The sequence below is a fragment of the Mandrillus leucophaeus genome, unplaced genomic scaffold (assembly GCF_000951045.1).
Source record: "Mandrillus leucophaeus isolate KB7577 unplaced genomic scaffold, Mleu.le_1.0 Scaffold122, whole genome shotgun sequence".
In the NCBI taxonomy this organism is placed as follows: domain Eukaryota; kingdom Metazoa; phylum Chordata; class Mammalia; order Primates; family Cercopithecidae; genus Mandrillus; species Mandrillus leucophaeus.
The window spans coordinates 3,380,769-3,407,611 of record NW_012100543.1 but is presented as its reverse complement, the minus strand read 5'-3'; the positions used below and the strand labels follow the sequence as shown (position 1 = coordinate 3,407,611).

The 26,843-nt window shown below is 34.9% G+C and overlaps 1 protein-coding gene across 2 annotated transcripts in view; it reads left to right on the top strand.

Moving 5' to 3' along the window:
* The window catches only part of GEN1 (GEN1 Holliday junction 5' flap endonuclease), a 28,347-nt gene extending 4,005 nt beyond the window's left edge, over positions 1–24,342 (top strand). For both annotated transcript variants that reach the window (XM_011971430.1, XM_011971431.1), the window contains exons 2-14: positions 2,104–2,279; positions 3,570–3,756; positions 7,325–7,501; positions 8,988–9,098; positions 10,351–10,424; positions 12,827–12,918; positions 14,262–14,412; positions 14,723–14,759; positions 14,846–14,926; positions 15,850–15,980; positions 19,864–19,925; positions 22,104–22,247; positions 22,732–24,342. In XM_011971430.1, the coding sequence (XP_011826820.1) occupies positions 2,119–2,279; positions 3,570–3,756; positions 7,325–7,501; positions 8,988–9,098; positions 10,351–10,424; positions 12,827–12,918; positions 14,262–14,412; positions 14,723–14,759; positions 14,846–14,926; positions 15,850–15,980; positions 19,864–19,925; positions 22,104–22,247; positions 22,732–24,044 (2,721 nt within the window). In that variant the 5' untranslated portion in view covers positions 2,104–2,118 and the 3' untranslated portion in view covers positions 24,045–24,342. The remainder of the gene's footprint in view (positions 1–2,103; positions 2,280–3,569; positions 3,757–7,324; positions 7,502–8,987; positions 9,099–10,350; positions 10,425–12,826; positions 12,919–14,261; positions 14,413–14,722; positions 14,760–14,845; positions 14,927–15,849; positions 15,981–19,863; positions 19,926–22,103; positions 22,248–22,731) is intronic.
* Positions 24,343–26,843: the final 2,501 nt, after the last annotated feature.

The following is a 26,843-nucleotide window of genomic DNA, read 5'->3' as shown; positions in this document are numbered from 1 at the left end:
ATAAATAGGGTCACATATTTTTTAACTTTTTTCTAATTTGAAAAGTATACAGGTATGTAGTATTTTAAAAATGAAACAACACAAAGGGATATGTTTTGAAAAGTGGTTCTTGCCATCCCTGAACTATAATCATCCCTAACATATTCATACCTGTTTTCATTTTAAAACTTGCATCCGTTTTTTTATTAGTACCTGTATTTCTATCCTACTGATTTATTTGTGATATCATCTAATTTAGTTTCAATATTGCATAATTTACTTAATTAGTCCTCCATGGAGACCTGGCTCTTCTCAATGTCTTACTATTGTAAACAATGTTACAGTGAATATTGTTGTATATAAATCCATGCACACCACATAACATATCTTAAATTCCTGGAAGAGATATTGCTAAACCAGAAGATAACCTGCATTTAAAATTTTGACTGCTAGGGTCAGGGTCACATTTTAATGAAATTAGAACAAAGGAATTGCCTAATTTTCTTTGATAGCAATCTATTCCAGTATGCACCGTGAGTCACAAAGGAAAGCAAAACTGTCAAGAACTTTCTTCTCGGACTTTTGGTTTAATGTGTTCTGATGGGTTAATAATTTGTCTCATTTCTCTTCATAATAATGACCTTAAGAATATATGTACCCCACTCTTTCCAGAATTAACCACAACTTTTCACAGTAACTGAATCAATGCCACAATGGTACATTCAACCAGTGGGGCTTCAGGATGTGAAATAGACAATATTAGTTCTGGGTCACTGTTACTACCAAATACTTTCTTGACCCTTTAAGTCTGTATATTTTTATCTGTAAAGTGACATCCATAGATGTCACTGTACACTTCATAGAAATGAGTACACAGAAAAATACTCATGGCAGGGCTGGGTGCGGTGGCTCATGCCTATAGTCCCAGCACTTTGGGAGGCTGAGGCAGGCAGATCACTTGAACCTGGGAGGCAGAGGTTGCAGTGAGCCGGTATCTCGCCTCTGCACTCCAGCCAGGGTGACAGAGCAAGACCCTGTCTCAAAAAAAAAAAAGGAATAATACTTATGGCACCACTGGCCACACTGTAAAATTCAGGTTCAGAAAAACAGGATAAGTCACAGACAGCAACCCTTCCAGCATTTATTTTCTTTGCATCCATATGCAATTTGAGAAAATTTACTTTTAGAAAGAACTCTGTTAAAGGTACAGACAATACAGTACTTTTTATTCAGAAGGTTTCTGCATAAAGGTGATAGTCTTTTGACTTAATATATTCTTGTCTCCTACGTTGTGTTTTTGGAATGAATTAAGATCATTATTTAGAGGATAATAATCTGGGTTATATTTGTGTCGTCAGATTGAATTTTCATTGCACATGCTACATAATGTCAATTATTATAACCAAATAATAACAAAGGGAAAGAAAACCAAATATGGATGTATAATAAGGAAAAGCTGGCCTATAGAAAATACCAAACCAGGTAACAGTAGCAAAGTTTAAGCCAATTTTATTTTTAAAATGTCATGTACGTGGAAAAACATTTAACTTTAGTTTTCTTTGGGTGGTGGTTAAAAGTTATAAGTGATTAAAAGTTGTTTTCTTTTTCTACAATGAACATGATGTGACCTTGCAATTTAAAAAGCCAACGCCCTTTTAAGAAAGGTATGTCTATCAGTATTCCTCCAACTTCATTTTCTCTCGTTTCTTCCTCCCTCACTTTTCTAAGTTTTTCTTCATTAACCTCATTTTTCTTTAGCTTGTTTGCATGCTTCCTTGCTTTTGTTTTTTTGTTTTTCCTGGGTATGATAGAGAATTAGTCCCACTCTCCAAGTATGTAAATCAAGGAGTGAATTTTCAAGTAGACAAAAATGATTTACAGCATCCCTGCGTTCTCTACCCATCTCTGCATTTGTTAACTTTTGTTTTTAGCTGGGAAAAAGCCAGTTACCACCATTTTAACGTTTCAGGTGTTCTTGATTCATTTTGAAAACCTGACTGATTAAAGAAATAAGGATAATCCTCCATGAATTATCCTGAACTGACTTATAATATATTGTTTGAATCCCTGTTATGAGCTTCTGTTTCTTTAACAATATTTTGTAAAGTATGTTTCACATAACAGCAGATAATCACCAGAATGGGAGTGAATGACTTGTGGCAAATTTTGGAGCCTGTTAAGCAACACATTCCCTTGCGTAATCTTGGTGGGAAAACCATTGCAGTTGATCTGAGTCTCTGGGTGTGTGAGGCACAGACAGTCAAAAAAATGATGGGCAGCGTCGTGAAGCCCCACCTCAGGTATAGTGAAAGTTCTTAGAGTATCAATGTATGATGTATAAATAGTTTTGATGTCTTGATTTTGTTTTACCTTTTTTTTCTTTTGTTGTTGTTATTCTTTTACATTTTGAGGTTTCAAGATCTGTTTAACATGTCTAGATTCACCATCTTTATATTAAGGACTCAGATTTGTATCTCATACCCTTTGAGCTCCAGACTCACATATCTATCTCCTACTTAACGTATCCGCTAGGATGCTTCAGATACTAAAAGCCAGAGATTTGGGAGACATTTTCTCCCTATTCTACTTCTCTCCACATCAGTAAGTCTTGCTAGTTCTACCTCCAAAATATACTTTGTGTTCACAAACTTATCTCAGTGGCCAGAGGCACCCAACCACCTTAGTCTATGCCGACCTCATCTCTCATCTGTACTCCTGAAGTGCCATCTTCACTAGTTTCTTGCTCTTGGCCACCCCTACCTCAAACCATTTTCCACATAGCAATTAGAATAATCATAAATCTTTGTTGCTTAAAAATATTCAGTGGTTTGGCTGGGCGCAGTGGCTCACGCCTGTAATCCCAGCACTTTGGGAAGCCGAGGTGGGTGGATCACGAGGTCAGGAGTTTGAGACCAGCCTGGCCAAGTTGGAGAAACCCCATCTCTACTAAAAATAAAAAAAAATTAGCTGGATGTGGTGGCGGGTGCCTGTAATCCCAGCTACTTGGGATGCTGAGGCAGGAGAATCTCTTGAACCTGGGAGGCGGAGGTTGCAGTGAGCCGAGATCACGCCACTGCACTCTAGCCTGGGCAACAGAGTGAGACTCTGTCTCAAAAAAAAAAAAAAAAAAATCAGTGTTTTTGGCCAGGCACAGTGGCTCACACTTGTATTCCTAGCATTTTGTGAGGCTGAGATGGGCGGATTATTTGAGCTCAGAAGTTCAAGACCAGCCTGGGCAACATGGTGAAACTCCATCTCTACAAAAAATACAGAAAGTTAGCCGGGCATGGTGTCACACACCTGTAGTCCCAGCTACCTGGGGACTGAGGCAAGAAGATCGCTTGAGCCAGGAGGTTGAGGCTGCACTGAGATGAGATCATGCCACTGCACTCCAACCTGGGTGACAGAGTGAGACTCTTGTCAAAGAAAAAACAAAAAAGTGGTCTTCCACTCTAATTAAAACCTTAAGTAAAATGTTATTACATTAAAGTTTTTGATACTAGTCTAATGTTCTTGCCTTTATGTTATACTATTTTGACTTTTACTATGAGTGTATGATGATTAATATGTTACTAATTTATATATTTCAGGAACTTATTTTTTCGTATCTCATATTTAACACAAATGGATGTAAAACTGGTGTTTGTTATGGAAGGGGAACCACCAAAGCTGAAAGCTGATGTCATAAGCAAGAGGAATCAGACTCGGTATGGGTGTTCTGGAAAATCGTGGTCTCAGAAAACAGGGAGATCACATTTTAAATCAGTCTTAAGAGAGGTGAGCATTCAGATTTGATTCAGTAATTCTGATTTGATTTAAAGGGTACATTTTACTCTTAATAGTTTGTCATCTTTTATACTTATTAATTTTATTGTGACTAGCCAGCCAGTGTGCATAGAGAAAAGAGCTTATTTTTTAGAGTGAAATTGACCTGAGTTTCATTCCTGGCACTGGCATGTAGAAACTCTGAGACATTGAGCAAAATTTGTAACCTGTCTCTACCTTGTATGCTATCTTGTGAAATGACAACAGTAATACTCAGCCCGGATGAGATAAAAATAAGAGAAAGTATATCCAAAGCAACTAGTACATAGTAGGAACTTGATCATATTACCTTTTATAACACCTTCAGGACTTAAAGAATTCCCAGAATACATGAAATCTCATTAATTCACACTTCACTTATTCAGAATTCATGATAGTTCATATACAGAATACATATTTGGCTTCCCTTAGGGCTTGTAATTTTAAAAACTAATTATTGTTACATTACAATGTATTCTTTGTATGTTACTTTAATATTGCTATATTTTATATTTGTATAAAACTTAAGAAACAAATCGCCTATAATGTATAATTAAAACAATAGGAAGGTTTTTTTTTTTTGTCTGTGTGTTTTTTTTTTTTTTTTTGAGAAGTAGTCGCGCTCTGTCGCCAGGCTGGCGTGCAGTGGCGCGATCTCGGCTCACTGCAGGCTCCACCTCCCGGGTTCTCGCCCTTCTCCTGCCTCAGCCTCCCGAGTAGCTGGGACTACAGGCACCCACCACCACACCCAGCTAATTTTTTTGTGTGTTTTTTAGTAGAAACCATGTTAGCCAGGATGTTTCACCATGTTAGCCAGGATGGTCTCCATATCCTGACTTTGTAATCCACCCGCCTCAACCTCCCAAAGTGCTGCGATTACAGGCGTGCGCCACAGCGCCTAGCCTTTTGTGTCTGTTTTCAAGTGTGTGTAAAGAGTTGTAGTGGTACACATGATTTTTAACCTGGCCTTTTCACTTAATGCTTCATGTTGTCATATCTCCCTTTTGTCACACTCTTATCGAAATCATAACTTGTAGTGGTTGTGCAACATGTATGAAGCTATGAATCATACACCTGATTGTATATGTTATTTACTTTTTTAGTTTTTCTCTACTATACATGAAAGTGTGATGAACATTTTTTGTGTATATAATGTTTTCTTGTGATTTGAAATTTCAGATAAAATTACCCAATGTTGGATTGATGGGTGAAAGTTTTGGAATGATTTTATTGCTCTTGCTGGTTAATTTCTGCTAATACAGATGTCAGAGAAGCAGTGTCAGTGCATTCACAAGAACATTGGATGTTAGGAGGCTTGTCTTTGTAATATTTTGTGTGCAACAACAAAGATATTTAATATGCATTTGTCTTTTAATAGTAACGTTAAACATTTCACCTGTTTTTAGTCCCCCTTTGGGTAATGGCTATCATGTCCTTCACCCACTACCGCTTGAGGTTTTAATTTTTCTTTTGTGCAAGTTCTTTGTGTTTTAAGGATACAAGCTTTTATCATATTTGAATTTGTTTTTCTTTTTAATTTTAGTTAAAAAAAATTATGCCATTTTTCTCCTCTTCTGAAATTTTATTTTCTACGCTTACGTTTAAAAATAGTTTTCAATTAGTGAATATTCCACCTTAATGACTATCAGCAGTTGAAGAAAATATCTGTGCTGAGTCAATCAGTTCCTGGAAATATTCATGGTCCTCAATCTTAGAGTGTTAAAGAACCAGCATAAAACAGAAAAAGAGATGTCCGTGTCTTCTTAAGAAAATTGCTCCATTCCTGTTTCTTTATTGCTGCAGTAATTACGGTGTTCTTAGGCATTTTGTGTCAGTTCAGTATTGCCTATTCGTCATTTTTATATTTCTGTACTCTTCAGTTACTAGGCCCTGCTTCCTCCTAATCCACTGCCATCTTTTAGGTATTAGCATGAAAAGCACAAATTAGTCCTCCTCCAGTACCACTTCCACCCCACATGGTAGAGACATAGAGTGGGAAAAATTGCAACAGCCTTATAGGAAACTCTGTGCTGGTTCTTTGAAAAAATTTGAAGTGGCAAATAGTATAAGAAGTTGAAATAACTGTATTATGAAAGGCTACTTTTTACCTAGGGGTAAGGCAGAAGCAACACTGTCACAAAACTGTCTCTCTAAATTCACGGGGCCAGCGTCCTGAAAAGCAATATTTTTCAACATAGTACTTTGACTTTTTGAACCTTGACCACCTTGGTGGATAGAGGTATTTATTATGTAATGTGGCGTGGAAGTCAAAGCAAGAGATAATATTTATTCTCTCAGCCTCTAGAAACTACAAGTAAGTAGCCTTTTCTCTCCACCATACTCAGTAGTCCCTGATAGACAAAAAGGAATGGTGTATGACAAGAAAGAATGAACTAGGCTATAAGGCTACTAGACTACTAGCTACCCAGCTGGGTTTAAATCATAAACCAAAGGAAACTCACAGCAAATTATTTGTACATCAGCATAATGATGTAATCATTCTACACAAACATTTGATTTCCTAGGAGGACACTGACAGCTGACTCCTCCACAGTTTCCCACAATATGAGAGTTTCATTGTACAGGGAAGGCAAGATGAGAAAAAGATGCAAACATTAAAATTCAAGCCAAAACTGTATGATAGCATCTTCTTTGAAAGTATGCATATTGGGTTGACCATCATGTGAGAAAAATTATTGAAGTTTTGTAGATGTAAAATTTTTTTTTTTTTTTTTTTTTTTGAGACGGAAGTCTCGCTCTGTCACCAGGCTGTAGTGCACTGGTGCGATCTCGGCACACTGCAACCTCCACCTCCTGGGTTCAAGTGATTCTCCTGCCTCAGCCTCCCAAGTAGCTGGAATTACAGGCATGCACCACCATGCCCAGCTAATTTTTTTATTTTTAGTACATGTTGGCCAGGATGGTCTCAATCTCTTGACCTCGTGATCTGCCCGCCTCAGCCTCCCAAAGTGCTGGGATTACAGGCGTGAGCCACCGCACCCAGCTCTTTGTAGATGTAAATCTTAAGGTGATTAATTATTATTTAAAGATATTTTCAGAATCTGACGATAATAGCAATGAAATGTGAATATGGATTACTTTGTAATTTACATTAAAATCTTAATTTTTTATTACAGAAAAATTTAAATCAACACAAAAGTAACCCATTACCAATCTTAAACCGTTATCTTGGCTCATCTTGTTTCATCTATTCCCCTACCCACACATCATTTTGAAGCAAATCCTAGACATAATATTGTATCATTCCCAGTATTTAATCTTTTCTAAAAGATGATTCCTAAAAAATAAAAAGAAACATAACCACAATGTAATTTTTATTAGCACACCTAAAAGTTTGGCAGTTCATTCCTTAAAGCCCTCAAATATTCAGTCATTATTCAAATTTCCAAGTGTTTCTTAAATATCGTAATTTTTAAAACACCAAAATACCTACTATTAATATTTGTAATACAGAAGTACGTTTAATAGTAAACAAATGAGCAGTGAAGACATTCTCTAACATCTTGCTTTTGGTTTTCAGTGCCTCGATATGCTCGAATGCTTAGGAATCCCCTGGGTTCAGGCTGCCGGGGAAGCTGAAGCCATGTGTGCTTATCTCAATGCTGGTGGTCATGTCGATGGCTGCCTCACCAATGATGGCGATACTTTCCTTTATGGGGCCCAGACTGTTTACAGGAATTTCACTATGAATACAAAGGTGTTTATTTTCTTTCTGTTTTTCAGCATTTGTTTACGAACTTTTTTAAAGGGCTGATTAAATGAAATACTAGATATAAAATGCCTACTGTAATGCCTTGCACATAGCAATTGCTAAATAAAATGTTTACTATTATTAAAAATCATTGCCATGTAGTTCATTGTCTTCAAAATATAGATTTATCTCATAAGAACTTGACTTGTTTGTTTCACATGGTTTGATTCTAAATCAGTTTCAAAAATACATCATGAATTGCATATGAAAATGTGTTGCTTTGATCCTGAATTTCCAGTTTAGTATTTCATCCTCAGAAATACCTCCAAATATGCAAAGAGAGAGATATAAAGATGTTCACTGTAGCATTGTTAATAATTACAAGAATTTGGCAAGCAACCCAAGTGTTCATTGATAGGGACATGGTTAAATACTTCACACTTACTGGTTCCCAGTTGGAGAGATACCACCGGGAGACATTTTGGTTGTAACAGTTCAGGCTTGGGCAAAGGAGACTATAGATATGTGGTGGCTTGGTGCCAACCAAACTAAACATTCTGCCAGACATTTCTGTTATCCCTCCCAAAATGCTAATATTAGCACCCCCATTGAGAAACACTGTTTCAGAGTCCATATGATGTAATACAGTACGGTCATTGCAAAGGCTATTATTGACATAAAAGATATCCAGACATATTAATGTTGGAAAATGTCTCAAAATAGTATTTTTATATAATCCTACTTTTACTTAATGTAATTAACAATAAATATTCATATATATGTGTCAAAGAAGATGGTTTTTTGGAATAATATGTACCAAGCTATTAATGATAGTTTAGGCAGTGCAATTACAGGGAATGTTTACTTTCTATAATATATATATGTTACAGTGTTTTGTAAGATGGAAATCTGTATTTTTTAGACACCAGAAAGCAATAAAATGGAAAAAAATTGGCTACCATAGTTATTTTTAAGCCATTTTTGAAACTACAACTTTATTTCCATATATTGAAATGTCAGATTCTATAAAGATTCTGCTGATCAGGATAGTTTTCTTATATAAATTTTTTGGAATAAACTTTTTTTCTTTTTTGAGACGTAGTCTCACTGTGTCACCCAGGCTGAAATGCAGTGCTGTGATCTCAGCTCACTGCAACCTCCTCCTCCCGGGTTCAAGTAATTCTTGTGCCTCAGCCTCCCGAGTAACTGGGACTGCAGGCACGTGCTACCACACCTGGCTAACTTTTTTGTATTTTTAGTAGAGAGGGGGTTTCACCATGTTAGCCAGGCTGGTCTCAAACTCCTGACCTCAAGAGATCTGCCCGCCTTGGCCTCTCAAAGTGCTGGGATTACAGGCATGAACCACCGTGCCTGGATGACAGAGCAAGACTCCGTCTCAAAAAAACAAAAAAAAAACAATTATTTTTGTAATGTTGTTTAATGTATAAATATGTACTTTTTAAGGATTAAACTAAATCTGTTCTTTCTTTAGGACCCACATGTTGACTGTTACACAATGTCAACTATCAAGAGTAAACTAGGTTTGGACAGAGATGCTCTGGTTGGATTAGCAATACTTCTTGGTTGTGATTATCTCCCAAAGGTAAGCTGAAATTGTCATATTTACTTGCTATTCATAAGTCTTTTTCATACCTTATGTGCTGTATAAATATGAATATAATATGGCTATATGATTAAAAATTGAATTTAAAATATAATTTCAGGCATAATAAGCTATTCAGTGACTAAAATAATCAGCATTTCAGATGGCACTAAAAAGCTGACTTGTGACACTTAATATTATAAGCAAGAATAGAATAATGTAGTACCACAGCTTGAATCTCAGTAAACTGCTACTCTAGATTAAGAGATTCACATTTATGTTTGACTATCTTTTTAAATAAATATAGGAGTTATTCTTTTCTTGTATTATGCCATTGTTAGTTTCTTTCCCCCTTTTTTCTATTTTTTAGTGTTCTGTATTCTTTGTGCACATGCTCAATGCTATTACTGTTGCTAAGTCACGTGATCATTGGGATAAGCCATTCATATTTCCATGCCTCTCAGCATTGTGCTGGGTTTTGTTCATGGAAATACTTTATTTATATCTTAAGATGCACAATCTAGTGCTCTGTAACAAATAGGTATAACAGGTGAGTGATGAGTTAATTATTATGAGAATAATCCCATTTTCTTAAATGTAGTGTTTAAAAATATAAAATGATTGGTATTGTAGATCTTACTATGTAGTTCCCTTATTATGTTCCTACTGATTATTTCTATAGCCTTACAAATCCCTCATCAGAAATTGTGATAGGAATATACATTAAGGCATATCATTTTTGCATATTGGAAATTCACACTTTAAATTTTCTTAAGTTTTTAATTTCAAGAGTTAGAACATTCCTTTGTTCTCTGTTTATGTCTGGGTTTTGGAATATGAAATGTTCATGTAATGAAATGAACTTGCTTTTTCCTGATTACAAACATAGAGTTAGGTTATAGGTTAAATTAAAATATTATCCAAATAATTAACATAGTAAATGAAAGCCCTCTAAAATTATGACCCTGCCTTCCCTAAAATAAACACCATCAGTGGTTTGGTATATAACTCTGAATTTTTTATTTACATAGATATCAGTGTAATTGTCATTTACTTTACAAATCCTGATCATATACACTATTGTGCAGTTTTTGTTTTATGCATAGCAATGTATCTTGCACATGTTTTCCTATCTTTATTTAAGAGTTACCTCATTCTTTCTTTCAGCTGCAGACTCTTCCATTCAATTAATGTACTTTTAACCATTCCTAGTGATTAACATTGGAATTATTTTTTTTCCACTTTCTGAAAGGGAGTCCCTGGAGTTGGAAAAGAGCAAGCATTAAAACTTATACAGATTTTGAAAGGGCAAAGTTTACTTCAGAGGTAACTAATAATTACTTTCTCTTGCAACATTGAACTTTTATTCTTGCTGAACTTAATAATGAATAGTACAAAAAACAATTGTTTTCCAAAAAAGGGTTTTGTATTTTTAAACTGACCTATATTTTGATTTAAGATAATTTATTTTTATTTATTTTGAAATTTTCCAAAGGAAGGATGAGAATACATGTTCTAAGCCGTACTGCATTTTTTTTTTTTTTTCTTTTTTGGAGACAAGGTCTCACTGTGTTGCCCAGGCTACAGTGCAGTGGCGCAATCACTGCTCACTCCAGTCTCAACCTGCTGGGGTCAAGTGATCCTCCCACTTCAGCCTCCTGAGTAACTGGGACAACAGATATGCACCACTGCGCCCAGCCACCAAACTGCGTTTAAAATATATATATTATTTATATTAAACATGTTAATATATTAATTTTTAAAATTTTTTTTGTAGAGATAGGGTCTCCCTATGTTGCCCGGGCTGATCTTGAACTCCTGGGCTCAAGTGATCCCCCGCCTTGGTTTCCCAAAGTGTTAGGATTACATGCGTGAGCCACGGTGCCTAGCCACTATACTGCATTTTAAAAAATCTTATTAGCTCACTAAACACATTTAATACAATATCAAGTGCATTTATGTACGACCATGGGCATTTTGCCACTAGCTATTTTAAACCCTTTTACCAACAGGTAAAGATAAACATGACATTAAAATAATTTTGTATTTAATACTTTGATATTGTATTTTTCTTTCTTTAAATTAAATGTCTGTGGCATGTTGTAAATATTTAATAATAAGCAACATTAATCGAAATCATACTTGACTGGCCTTTGCTTTATAGCTACATATTTAATACTAACATTAATTAATTTAGTCTCTACAGTTTGAGGATTCAGAACAAGATGCAGACTATATAGAAGTTAACAAGCTATGCTATTTACTGTCTCAAAAACACATGAATTATATTTACTGATGAAAGCAGTGCTTTATAAAAATTAATATTAATGATGATAGGTATAGAATCAATAAGAAAGGAAGTAGGACACTGGGAAACTTAAAATAGTCTTGGCCTCCAGCAGGTTCAAGCTGGCAAGTGCCTGAAAAGAAATGTTAAGAGGTAAAAATGAAAAAGGAATGACCATGAAAAATACATTGAATCACTGTATTCTTTCCTATGATACTTCTCTTTTAGCTGTAAAACTGTTGATAAATCTTAAGACTTCAGTAAATCCATTATTGACATCAGTTATTACTGTGCCAAAGCAAGCACGAAAATGTATACTTTGGCATGGGGGTGAGTTAAGGAATCATTTGGGAATTATAAAAAATAATATAAAGAAGGAAAAGCAAGTGAATATAACAACTGGCTAACTCCAAACCATTCTTATTGAAACAGTTTCAGCAAATAAGCGCTGCTGACACTTGAAAATAATAAAATTACATTTATTTTATAATCATCTTTTATTCTGTTTTATATACTGACTTTTCCTGCCAGTTACTTTTAATTTTTGAAGTGCTATTCTTCATCTGGAAGCAATTAATGCTAATTTTTAACAGGCTTGTACTTGGTCTTTGTAGTAAATGTGTTAGAAATTCCAGAAGCTAAATAGTAACTCTTAAGTACCAGATACTGCACAATGACCTGAAGAGATAATTTAGCTTTTTATAAAAACTTCAACTTGTGTGAGTAGAGGAACATAATTCAGAACACATACGTTTTATGATTAATACCTAACCATATCCTTTGTGGCTTTATGTAACCTGGAACTTTAGCCAAAAACGAAATTAACTTTTAATTAGTGGAAATCTTTATAGTAATATACATTTTTCTTAAAATCTTTTATGAAGCAGGTAATGTTTTGCTCTATGAACAAGAGATTAAGAAATGATCATTTTAGATGATTTAGCTTTTTGATACAGTTTTCACCCAGAAGATTAATGTTTTATTTAATTTTCTACATTACTCTTTACCCTTCTTTCTGAGATAGAGAAATGTTCATGATTCTGTTTTGTACTGTGGCACACAGAGATCAAAAGGAGACATTTACAAATCAGTCTACTCACATATTGCTGCCTAACTTAAGATTCTTAAAAAAAAAAAAAAAGCTGATTGGAGAGAGAGAGAGATATATATATATATATTTTTTAAGAGATACAGATATATAGATATACACACACACATATACTCTCTCTCCTGTCTTGCAGTTCTGCTGTCCTTGGGCCTTGGGGCCACATTTAAAACTTGTGACTGAGGGTTTTCCCATGCTAGGCCAGCAACTTTATCAACCACCCAAGGGAAAATAATTAGGTAGGTGAAAGGGAATAGATCAGCCTGATACTTGAGAACATATCGGTTTTGTGACCTCATTTTTTTTCCTTTTTTTAAAAACCACTTTCTATTAAAGGTTTAATCGGTGGAATGAAACATCTTGTAACTCTAGTCCACAACCACTAGTCACTAAAAAGCTGGCTCATTGTTCTGTATGTTCCCATCCAGGTAAGGAGACATAGGGAATTGTTATTAGTATCTCATACCTATGTTTTAATTCTTGTTCACATAGTACTTTTTACATACCAATGCTAATAATACTTTGAAGGGTTTTACATTGTCTTCTCCACTAGATTGGGAATTCCTTGGAGTCAGTTTTGTTATATACACATAGTAGTCACTCAGTAAATGTTTGTTGAAACCAATAATGTGATGTAGATGATAAATATAGGATAAGTACAGTTTCAAACTATGATACCAAATTAATTAGATCTTAAAATTATGTTTTCAATATAGAAATCCATTTTAAGAAAAAAATATATACTAATAAGTCTTAGGGAAAATGGAACTGAAACCATTTGTTAATATATTGGTGATTTGTATTTATCCACTTAAAAGATTCTTCATTGTCCTATAATGCATTTTAATTGTGTATGAAGACAGTGACCTAAAACTAATTTCTAATGTTTACTATTGTTGAAAATAGCTTAGATCTTGTTCATTAGTCTTGGTTTAAAAAAAAAAAGGGTACCACAGAACACGTACTAGATCAGAAAGGCCTTTGATTCCCAAAAGAGAATAGGATGTCATGTTAACTCATCTTTTAAAAGAAATTCTGCTATATCTAATTGTCTTAATATATTTTATTAACATTATTATAGATAAAATCATGGAAGAAAATAAATGTTTTTATAAGTAAGATGCTATTGTATAGTTTTTTGATAACTTACAAATGACAATTTTAGGTCATATCCAGTATATATGCTCTTACATATTCTCAAGACAATGTTGAAAGTAATCACACTTTCCTTTTAAAGGGAATTAAATTTCCACACCCGTGCCACAGTCATCATTTGTTCATGTTCCAAGGATAGTTTAAAAATAACTGTAACTGAGAGCTAGACACTAGCAGAGGTAATTAACTGCTATATTCTTTTAATACACTCATTAAAGAAACTATTCTATTAGAGCTATTCTATTAAGTAAATAATCTTTTTTTGCCAATAATTACATTCTAGTTTTTATGCATGTAGCTTCTACTTAAACCAGAAAGTTTTCTGTTGTTGATTATTGTAAATGTGTAATTTCAAATGTCTAATTAACACTTTCAAATAGAAGAATAATTTTTTCTAAAGTGTCATGTGATAGTAATAGTTCAAGATCTACTTGAGCCCAAGAATTACTATGGTGTCTATTACTCTATTCATCCTAAATGTATTGAAACCTTTCTATATGCTAGGTAGTGTGCTAGGCAATATTAATTTTGGAAAATGTAGATACAGGCAAAAAGAATGTATGTGGAAAGTAATTATAAAAGGCAAAAGATACACTTTTTTTGGGTCTCCATAAAGGTTCACCTAAGGATCATGAACGTAATGGATGCAGATTATGTAAAAGTGATAAATATTGTGAGCCACATGACTATGAATACTGCTGCCCTTGTGATTGGCACCGCACAGAACATGATAGGCAACTCAATGAAGTAGAGAACAATATGAAGAAGTAAGTTTGTTTAAAAACTCATTTTTCCTGGCATGACTTATACACATACCTTTGGTTGAATTATTTCCACATAATCTTTCCTCACTTGTCTAGACTAGTCATATGTTTAACAAAACTTTTTTTCATTTCTGTTCGAAAACTTAGCTAACCTAGGAGATAGTAATGTAATAGTTATTCCAAGAGAAACTTGACTGTTCGGGATACTGTAAATTCACATTTCTTATTAAATGGGAGGAGATTGACTGAGATGATTTCAGAGTCTAAAATTGTCTGATTATAGTAATAACATATATATAATTTTTTTTTTCAGGAAAGCTTGCAGTTGTGAGGGATTCCCATTCCATGAGGTAATATCCAGTAATTCAACTGTATTAATTGTAGAAACTTTCTTAGAAGTTTAAGTCTCAATTCCTATTTTCTTTTTTCTTGCTAGGTTATTCAAGAATTCCTTTTAAACAAGGATAAATTGGTGAAGGTTATCAGGTACCAAAGACCTGATTTGTTATTGTTTCAGGTATCTGAAAATAAATTCTTGCTTTACCATATGAAGTTATATGCTGGTAAGATAGGAACAGGTATTCACTCTGATTGGTGTGAGAGGAGGTTTAAACTTAAGACAGGCAGCTCTTATATTTTTTCAGCATTTATTTCTAATCTCTCATTTGCCATACAGTAGCCATACTTTGCACACTATAAGACAAAGTACAGTTATGCTGTTTTAGAAGATGCCTTAATTAGCATACGTGGATATATTGCATCCAAGGATATTTTGGGGGAAGAGGGTTTAATAACAAGAGAATGTCAAGATCAAGTATATAATTATGGAAGGTAGTATCATTTACAAAAAACATTGAGATCTGAAATTAATGATCTAAATTTAAATTTGGACCATATTCCATTTACTGTGTGACCCTGGATGTGTATTATTCTCAAAATAGAAATAATATTATCTCATGAAGTCACCATGAGGATTAAATGAGATTATATTAACTCCTAATATAGTGGCTAGGGACATGGAGTGGTTCAATAAATTGCAACAGCTGGGTACTTACAAGTATTAATAATGGCAGCCAACATTTATTAGACATTAAAATTTGCTGTTATGTTTAACGCGTTACATGTAATCTCAGTCTTTATAATCTGTGAACTGGGTTATAATATTTTCACATTACAGATGGTAAAGCTGAGGCTAAGAGAGGTTAAGTGAGTTACCCAACATCTAAGAAATATCATCCTGGTGTTCAAACCGAGAGCCTTCACTCTTAATCATTGTACAATAATGATTCTTCTTTAGGAGGCTTATTCTTTCTAGAATATTCTCATTGATACTACTTTAACTTATGTTAATTCTAAAGGAAAAATTATTAATATCACCTGGGAGTGCTATTTGTCTCCAAGAGGTAACAAAATCTTGTTTTATTTTTATTATATTTACAGAGATTTACTCTTGAAAAAATGGAGTGGCCCAATCACTATGCATGTGAGAAATTGCTGGTACTTTTGACCCGTTATGACATGATAGAAAGAAAGCTTGGTAGCAGAAACTCTAATCAACTACAGCCAATTCGGTAATGTAAAGAACCGTATGGTGAAGATGGAGTTTTTACTTGAATATCTTATAATTAAAATATTCCTAATATCTTTAAGCTTGTTTTTGTAAAGGTGGAGGAAAGGCCTCCTGGAATATTAAAAGCTTATAATCAGAACAACATAGTAAGTCATGCTTTATCATACTTTTCTACTTCAAACACATAGTAATAATAGATTATAAAAAGAAACAAGCATAAAAGGATATAGCCAGCCATTATAAGACAACTGTTTCAGTGGACCAGGAAAGGAACAAACGTGTAAAGGTAATGCGGGACCTAAAACTGGTTTTGCACAGCTTTAAATTTAGAAGCCAGCAGTATCATCCAGGAGATAAATCACTTCAGAGAGAAAAAAAAAAAAAAACAGGGACCAAAAGTGCAAGATGTTGATGGAGTCAGACTTATTTCTTGAAACCCAGTAGGTAGAGTGGAATTTCTATGTTCCTATCAGGAGATAAGAGGCTGGGGTAGACAATAAAAAACTAACCAAATGCTGCCTGAAACCCAGAAAGCCTACTGGAAGTCATTCAAAAAGACTAGAGAGATAGAAGTGAAGACAGACAAAATATAAAAGAATTGAAGAAGAAAGCTTAACATATAAAGAAATACAATATTTTAAAAATCAAAAGTCATGAATTCACTTTAGATTAAGTTTTAAAACAGTCTGACAGGTTTTATGCAAGGGGTGAGTGTGGTTGGCCTTTCAGAATGCTAGAATCCTCAAAAAGATGAAGACATATGTCTGTAAGCAACAGAAGGCAAAATTATAAAAGTGTATGTAAATGGATGGATATAAAAAGTGAACTATTAGCTTAAAAATAGATGATGAAATAAAAAGCAATAAAGGGGACTCTAGGCTGAACTTGGTCAAAAAAAAATTAGTAATTTGGAAGAGAAATCTTTTCAAAGACTCTCATAAAAAATGCTTAAGAATAGTTTTGGATTAATTCCTAGAAGCTAATAAAAGAAAAGGTTGAAAAGTAATTTTGAGGCCGGGCGCGGTGGCTCAAGCCTGTAATCCCAGCACTTTGAGAGGCCGAGACGGGCGGATCACGAGGTCAGGAGATCGAGACCATCCTGGCTAACACGGTGAAACCCTGTCTCTACCAAAAAATACAAAAAACTAGCTGGGCGAGGTGGCAGGTGCCTGTAGTCCCAGCTACTCGGGAGGCTGAGGCAGGAGAATGGTGTAAACCCAGGGGGCAGAGCTTGTAGTGAGCTGAGATCCGGCCACTGCACTTCAGCCTGGGCGACAGAGCGAGACTCCGTCCCAAAAAAAAAAAAAAAAAGAAGAAAAGTAATTTTGAAAAGATGATGTCTGAGAGTTTTCCAAAATTTAAGACAGATAAAGTTATACTCCAAATTATAGTCACAATACATAAAATACCCAAGGCATATTGTAGACATCAACGATAAAAGGAGTATCTTAAAAAGTACCAAACCAATCAGGCAACAATCATCAATGGATGTTAAAACCATTAGATGAAAGATTGCTGGAGAGAAAGGATAGTCACAGTCTCAAGTACCACTCTACAAATTAATTACAAAGGAAAAATGATGTCTTCAAAAGTGGAGGAGTCCAGTGGACGTCAGTTTAACTAAATGATTAATTTCCAATAAAAGGACAATAGTCTGATTTCATATGCTTTCTAATATGTTAAACTGAGAAAGATACCACATTATATAATATTTTTGCCAAAAAAGCTTGAGCTAGGCAGGGCATGGTGGCTTGCACCTGTAATCCTAGCATTTTGGGAGGCTGAGGCCAGTGGATCGACTGAGCTCAGGAGTTCAAGACCCATCTCTTCCAAAAATACAAAAAAGTAGCCAGGCATGGTGGAGAGCACCTGTGATCCCAGCTACTTGGAAGGCTGAGTTGGGAGGATTGCTTGAGCCTGGGAGGTGGAGGTTGCAGTGAGCTGAGATCACACCACTGCACTCCAAACTGTGACAGAGTGAGACCCTGTCTCAAAAAAAATAAATAAATAAAATAAAGTTTAATCTGTATCTAATCATGAGGAAATACTCTAATGAATCCAAGTGAAAACCATTCTGTGGAGCTATTATGCTGGACTCTTCAAAAATGAAACAAAAAAAATCTAGGTAGTTTTTCTGGGTTAAAATAAAGAGACAACACAATTCGAGAAAAATGATCCTGATTGAATTCTGAATTGTTTTTAAGTCATAAAGGACCTTTTTTTTAGGACAATTGGGGAAATGTGAATATGGTCTGTATATTGTATCAGTGTTAAACTTCCAGAGTGTGATAGTTTTTTGTGGCAGTGTAGGGAAATACTCTACATAGGCTGCAGTATTTGGGGGCGATGTGCCATGAGACGTGTTTGCAACTAACTTGCAAATGGAGAAAGCAAATGTGATAAAATGTTAACAATTGATGAATCTCAGTAATAGCATGTGAGTATTCATTGTACTATTTCTGCAACTTTTATAAAGGTTTGAAATTTTTCAGAATAAACAGTTTGCTGGGAACTATCAAAGGAAAAAGATCAACTATCTGATAGCACACATCTTTCATAACAGTAATAGATGCCAGAAGATGCTGGAGTGATGTTTCAAAGTACCGAGTAAAAATAATTTACAACCTTGAAATCATTAAAACATCATTCATAGGAAAAGCGTTTTTAAACATATGAAGACTAAGAGAGTTTACCACTCATAAACCTTCCTTAAAAGTGCTGTTAAAGGGCTGGGCGTGGTGGCTTATGCCTGGATCAGCAGCACTTTGGGAGGCCAAAGCAGGCGGATCACTTGAGGCCACGGGTTCTAGACCATTCTGGCCAACGTAGCAAAAACCCCTCTCTACTATAAATACAAAACATTAGCTGGGCGTGGTAGCACACGCCTGTAATCCCATCTACTTGGGATGCTGAGGCACAAGATCTCTTGAACCCAGGAGGCAGAGGTTACAGTGAGCTGAGATGGCATCACTGCACTCCAGCCTGGGCAAACACAGCAAGACTCAAAGAAAAGGATATTTTCTTTTTTAAAGTGTTGTTAAAGGATATACGTCAGCAAGAAAAAAAATGAACACAGAGGGAAGATGTGAATTACAAGAAACAGTGGTCAGCCCAGGAATTGATTAAAACATTTGGATAATTTAATAAACTGACTAGAAAAAATTATATATATAAATATTTGTATAGTATGTAATGATTAATACATGATGATGATGATGATGATGATGATGATAAACCAAAACTCCCAAAGTATGCATTCAAACACCTGCTAGAAATATAATCTGTCTTCCAAACCAGCACAATTAAAATAAGAAAGTAAAACTATCAAACCAAAAGAATACAGGAAGAAGGAAGGTGGAAGGAACAAAGAAAAAGCTGGTGACAGCAAACAAAGTAAGATGCATGAATGAATCCAGCAGCTATATCAGTAATCACCAAAAATGTAAGCAGATTAAACTCACATATTAAAAGACGTATTATATTGGATAAGTAAATAAAACTCAGCAATATTCAGCTTATAAGGTACATGTACAATAATACTACACAGAATTTGAAAATAAAAGAGACTTAAGAACAGTTAGTAGGAAAATACTGTACTTACCAAAGTAATATAACAAACTTTAAAACAAAAATCATTATTGTGGAAGTGAGGAACACTGCATAATAAGGTAAGAAACAATTGACTTAGAAGATCTAATAATAATAAACTCTGTGTACCTAACAATATTATCTTTTGAATAAACTAGTCAAAGGACTAGGCAGTAATTCCTTTAAATGTTTTCACCTGGGGGGGAAAAAAAACTATGGAAATTATTCAGGTTACAAATGGAAAATTTCCAAATATCTTTTGCAATTAGACTTCATTAAATGAATTTGTTTTTCAGAATTGTTAAGACTCGAATCAGAAATGGAGTTCATTGTTTTGAAATAGAATGGGAAAAGCCTGGTATGTATTCACTTTAAGCAAAATATTCCATTTATAATATTTGACCATGTATGTCTAGTAAATATTGTACGTGTGTGTGAAAAATAAAGATGAAACCCATCACATGCACCACAGGTTGATTTCATAGTTTGCCTGTGTTATTTTAGATAGGTTTTGACTAATAGTAAACATGATAAACTTTGATTTTATTTTAATGTCCTAATTTGACATTTCTTTTATAATGTTTAAGGAAGTAATGCTGAAATAATTTTTATTTATATTTCTCAAATATGCTTTTACAAATGCTCTGGTCATTCAATGTCATGTATAAGTCCATCTGAAAAAATTGAGATTGCTAAAAAACCCCTGGGATACACTTCCTTTCCTTTTTTTTTTTAACCCTGCTTAGTTTTCAGTGGGAATTTTTTATTGTCAAATTATTCTTATTTTTGCTACAGATAGAATTACAGTGAACTCTGAATTAGCTCCCAAACTGGAGATAGTGAAACACAGATAATTTAAAATGGAAAATGACACCAAGTTGATTTCTGTTTGGCTTTGAAATTAAACTGTTTGATCATATTTGAGAGAACAGGTTTGTCCAATGAAAGTTTAAGCTGTAGGTAACTTTGAAGAATGAAATTACAGAGAATTAGATAAATCATTCCAAGCAGTAAGAGGAAGATAGAATGTTGAAGAATTTTGAAAAGTATTTAGAAACAGTTACACTGACTAGTATATTTTCAGGAAAGAAAATGATATTAATTCAGTTTGGCAATGCATCTCTCCTGTCAAGAACTGAGGATCAGATACCCATTTTCACTGATCCTCGTGGGAGCTATTACAGGAGAAAATGTACTCCAAGCTAGTTTAACTAAGGAACACTTTTAAAATCACTCATTCTCTTTGTTTCTGCTTTAAACTTATCAGTATTTTCTTTATAATTTGGCTTATTTTATAGTTTTGCCCACATATAAACCCAAGAATCTAGTGTACTGTTTGTAAATACACTGTACTGTAAATTAACATATGAACATTTTTATTTTCATTTATTAATTACTTGTAAGTCCAGTTAGATTGGGCTTGAGACATTGATACCCTCTGAAACAACAATCTGGGAAGTAGTAATACTTTTTTTTTTTTTTTTTCTTGAGACGGAGTCTTGCTCTGTTGCCCAGGCTGGAGAGTGCAGTGGTACCATCTTGGCTCACAGCAACTTCTGCCTCCTTGGCTTAAGTGATTCTCCTGCCTCAGCCTCCCGAGTAGGTGGGGTTACAGGCACCTGCCATCACGCCTGGCTAATTTGTATTTGTAGTAGAGATGGAGGTTTGCCATTTTGGCCTGGCTGGTCTCGAACTCCTGACCTCAGGTGTTCCACCCGCTTCGGCCTCCCAAAGTGCTGGGATTACAGATGTGAGCCACTGCGTCCGGCCTGGAAAGTAGTAATGCTTTTGATGACCCTTTCAGTTTTGTTCTTTTCAGAAGCCATCACTAAAGAAAGCTGATGTTGAGTTTTAGGAAGCTATTTCATTTCTTGCCTGGAATTTTAACACTTACTTAACTGAATTAAACCAACTAACCTTACCTAAACAAAGTTTTCTATTCTTTCAGCTACTGCTACCATCTCAGAATAAGAGAATTCAAAGTTCTAATTTAGAAAGACTCTCCAGCTATTGCCAGGCAAAAAGAAAATAAATTATGTACTGCTATCAACAGATTGTTAGAATATAGGTGTTATAAAGCAAGATTTGCAGTGAATAGTTCATTTGTGAATGACTTATTTTACCTGGTAAACCTAGTTACCTGGAAAGATTGAAGTTTTTTTTTTGTTTTTTTTTTTTAGATGGAGTTTTGCTCTTGTTGCCCAGGCTGGAGTGCAGTGGTACGATCTCGGCTCACTGCAACCTCCACCTCCCGGGTTCAAGTGATTCTCTTGCCTCAGCCTCCCGAGTAGCTGGGATTACAGGCACATGCCAGCACACCTGGCTAATTTTTGTATTTTCAGTAGAGATGGGGTTTCACCATGTTGGTCGGGCTGGACTCGTGTTGGTCAGGCTGGTCTCGAATTCCTGACTTCATGATCTGCCTGCCTTGGCTTCCCAAAGTGCTGGATTACAGGTGTGAGCCACCAAGCCTGGCCAATTGGATTTTTTAAAAATGTGTAATTAAGGATGCTTTGCTGTATTTTTAATCTTTTAGAACATTATGCTATGGAAGATAAACAACATGGAGAATTTGCTGTGCTAACAATAGAAGAAGAATCATTGTTTGAAGCAGCATATCCTGAGATCGTTGCTATTTACCAAAAACAAAAGTTAGAAATTAAAGGGAAGAAACAAAAACGTAAGTTTTGGGTTTGATAGCTATTTAGACCACATGCAAATGTTATAGAAGAGCCACCTCTTCTGTTTGAATCTACTCTGTCTAAATTTTACTGAAAAATCTACAAAATCAAGAGTCAAGAATTATATTCTTCCTTGTCTTCACATACTTTCTTTTAAAGCTGAAAAGCCAGGAATAAAACATTCTGCTCTGTCTACTAACTTAACCAAGTGTTAATAATAATAGTTATACTGACCAATTGGTCAGCAGCTACTGTTTATAGCATATTCGGGTTTTAAATACATTTTCTTCATTTCCCAGAACTCAGTGAGGAAAACAGCTCAATTGTTTTCAGAGGGAAATATTTTATAATCTAGGAATGCACTGAGACCAAAAAAAGCCAAAAAAATTCATATAGATTTCTCTCTGAACTGTTTATTTATTTGTTTTTACCCAAGTTAAAGCAAAGAAAATAAATGTTGATTATACGTATTTTTTTTTTCAGGTATTAAGCCTAAAGAAAATAATTTGCCAGAACCAGATGAAGTAATGAGCTTTCAGTCACACATGACTTTAAAACCCACATGCGAAATCTTTCATAAGCAGAATTCCAAGTTAAAGTTGGGGATTTCCCCTGATTCTGCATTACCACAGGAATCTATATCTGCCTCGCTGAATAGCTTGCTTTTACCTAAAACTACTCCGTGTTTGAATGTACAAGAACAGTTCGTGTCTTCTCCAAGACCTCTGGCTATACAGATTAAAGCTGTCAGTAAGTCTCTAATTTCAGAATCTAGTCAACCCAGTACCTCATCTCGTAATATATCTGTGATTGCTGATCTACACTTGAGCACTATTGACTGGGAAGGTACATCTTTTAGTAATTCTCCAGCTATTCAAAGGAATACTTTTTCTCACGGTTTAAAATCAGAAGTTGAATCAGAGCTATCAGCCATCCCTGGTGGCTTTGAAAATATCCCAGAACAACTGTCATGTGAATCAGAAAGGTATACTGCAAACATACAGAAAGTGTTGGATGAGGATTCTGATAGGATTAGTCCTGAAGAGCATCTACTTTCTGGCATTACTGATTTATGTCTTCAGGATTTGCCTTTAAAGGAACGAATATTTATAAAATCATATCCTCAGGATAGTCTACAACCAGATGTCAACCTGAAAACTTTGTCCATACTTAGTGTAAAAGAACCTTATATTGCTAACAGTGGTTCTGATTGTACATCACATCTTTCAAAGGATCTTCCAGGAATTCCCTTGCAAAATGAATCCAGAGACTCTAAAGTTCTAAAAGGAGACCAGCTGCTTCAGGAAAACTATAAAGTCAATACTTCTGTACCTTATTCTGTCAGTAACACAGTAGTAAAGACCTGCAATGTTAGACCACCAAATACTGCTTTAGATCATAGTAGAAAAGTTGATATGCAAACCACTCAGAAAATTTTAATGAAGAAGAGTGTTTGCCTTAACAGACATTCCTCTGATGAACAAAGTGCCCCAGTGTTTGGGAGAGCTAAGTACACAACTCAAAGAATGAAGCACAGTTCTCAAAAGCAAAATACAACCCAGTTCAAAGAAAGTGGCCACAACAAGTTGGGTAGCCCTAAGATACATATTAAAGAAAGTGAACAGTGTGTCAGGTCTTATAAAACAGCTGAAAATGAAGAAAGCTGGTTCCCAGATTCAGCAAAAAGTTCTTTGAGTTCTCTACAATGTCATAAGAAAGAAACCAACTCTGTTACTTGTTTGGATAGTCCTCTTCCTTTACGCCAGAGATTAAAACTAAGATTCCAAAGCACTTGAAAGGAACTTTAAAACACTTAAGTATAACTTATTATTTTAGTTCTTCAGCAATAGCAGAGACAGAGGGAAGGTATCTAGTTCATGTGTGGTAAAAATTTTCATGTTCTCTATGTCATGAAACACCATTTTAATCAAAATTGTGATTTTAAAAATGTCACCTAAAACTCGGGTTTTAAAAGACCCTCTGTATTGAAAACTTCTGATAATGCATGTCATTATTATGTCCTTATTATTCCTTAATTGTGGTTTTAAAATATTGGTATAGTACTTGACAGAGTAAATGCTTCATCTCTTTGTTCATTTTTACTTTTTCTTCCACAAGCCTCTAAAGTATTTATATTCCAGCTTGTTCCCAGGAGGATAATTCTTTATACTTCTTTGCATTCTTTTAAGGCCTTGCAAGGTCTTCCATTATAACTCTCTTTCCTAAGAGTTATTTTCTCCCTAAGTGTGAAGATACCTTTAGTGTGCTCTTCCACCTTGGAAGGCCTTGGAAGTCTTCCATTATAACTCTTTCCTGAGAGTTATATTCTCCCTCAGTGTGAAGCTACCTTTAGTGTGCTCTTCCACTTTTGGTGTCTTAGTCTCTTTTTTGAGGGGCAAAAAGAGAAAAGGAGAGAAGATGTCAGTATGTTTAGTAAAAATCATGCTTGTAATGGCTGAATAAACTGAGCAAAGCCCAGAAGTTCACACGTATATCAAGTGGAAGAAGATTTGGAAAATCAAATGTAGGATCACATAGCTAACTAATAATCCTGTGGGAATCAGTTTTCTTGCCTGCTAATTTTTTTATTTTTCTATTTTTTCCTTCTGTAGCACTTTTCCCCCTTTTGTTTTAAATCTATGCAATATTGACTTTAATACCACCAAATATTAAATCTTGCATTAATTTAGGTCGCACTCAAAAATTCTAGAGAGGTATCCAGATTGAGGAGGAAAATTGTCTCTGCAGATGACAAGATTGTATGTATCAAAAATTCTAAGAAATCCACTAGAAAACTATTAAAACTGATAAAATGAGTTCATCAAGGTTGTAGAATACAAGACCAATTGTGCAATGATCATTGTATTTTGTTTGTGTTTGTTTGTTTGTTTTTTGAGACGGAGTCTCACTCTGTTGTCAAGACTGGGGTGTAGTGGCACCGTCTTGGCTCACTGCAACCTCTGCCTCCCAGGTTCACACAATTCTCGTGCCTCAGCCACCTGAGTAGCAGGAATTACAGGTGTGTGCCACCATGCCTGGCTAATTTTTAGTATTTTTAGTAGAGATGGGATTTTCCCATGTTGGTCAGGCTAGTCAACTCCTAGCCTCAAGGATCCACCCATCTCGGCCTCCCAGAGTGCCGGGATTACAGGTGTGAGCCACCATACCCAGCCTTAACTGTATTTCTGTACACCTCTAAGTAAATGGAAATACATTCCATGTTGATGAATCAGAAGACATGAGATGACAATACTCCCCAAACTGATCTACAGGTTAAATGTAATTCCTATTAATTCCAGCTGGTTTCTTTGCTGATTATAAAATTCATATGGAAATTTCAGAAACACAAGAAGAATCTCGAAAAAATTTGAATGACTCACCCTTCCTGATTTTAAGTATATAAACTACAGTAATGAAGAATGTGTTGTACTGGTATAAAGGTAGACGTATAGGTCAACATAGATCAATGGCATAGAATTGAGAGTTCAGAAAAAAGCCCTCACGTTTATGGTCAGTTGATTTTAAACCAGAGTGCCAAGACAATTCAATGGGAAAACAAAACTGTCTTTGAACCAACTGTCTTCTGGATCTATTGGATATCTACGTAAAAAAGAATGACATTTGATTCCTACTTCACATGATATTTAACAAGTAACTTAAAATGGATCAAGGACCTAAATGTAAGAGCTACAGCTGTAAAACAGAAGAAAACATAGACATAAGTCTGTGACTTTGGATTAGGCAAGGATTTCTTAAATATACCCAAAACATAGGCAACAAAAGAAAATACACAAACTGGACTTCATCAAAACTAAAAACTTGTTTGAAATGGTACCATCAAGAAAGTGAAAAGACAGCTTACAGAATGGGAGAAAATATTTGTAAATCATAAATATGGTAAGGGACTTGTATCTTAGAGGGATGTATATAAAGAACTCATAACTCAATTATAAAAAGACAACTTCAAAATGGGCAAAATAACAGGCATTTCTCCAAAGAAGAAATACAAATGGCCAATAAGCACATTTAAAATTGTTCAGTACTATTAGTCATCAGGAAATTGCAAATCAAAGCCACAAGATGCCCAATAGAATGTCTGCAATCAAAAAGATAATAACTAGTATTGATGAGGATGTGGAGAAATTGGAATTCTCATAACATGCTGGTAGGAATGTAAAATGGGGCAGCCACTTTGGAAAAAGTCTGGTATTCAAATGGTTAAATGTAGAGTTAATATCCAGCAGTTCCACTCCCAGGTATATACCCAAGAGAAATGAAAACATACATCCACATAAAAACCTGTGCACAAATGTCCATAGCGTCATTATTCATAATAGCCAAAAAGTGGAAACAATCCCAATTCCAGAATGAGGAATGGGAAAAACTAATGTGTATTAGCTACTGTGTGCTAAGCATTCAACTAGATTCTTTACAAACCTTGTATCGTCTCAACAGCTTTTTAAGGACTGTATTACAATGTTTTGTATATTCAGAGAGAAAAACGTTGCTAAAACATTCTTCCAAGGTTCTGCTTATTCTGATTTGTTCAGTCGTAGCTGTGATAGTTTAGGACCATCTAGACCAGGTAAATAAAA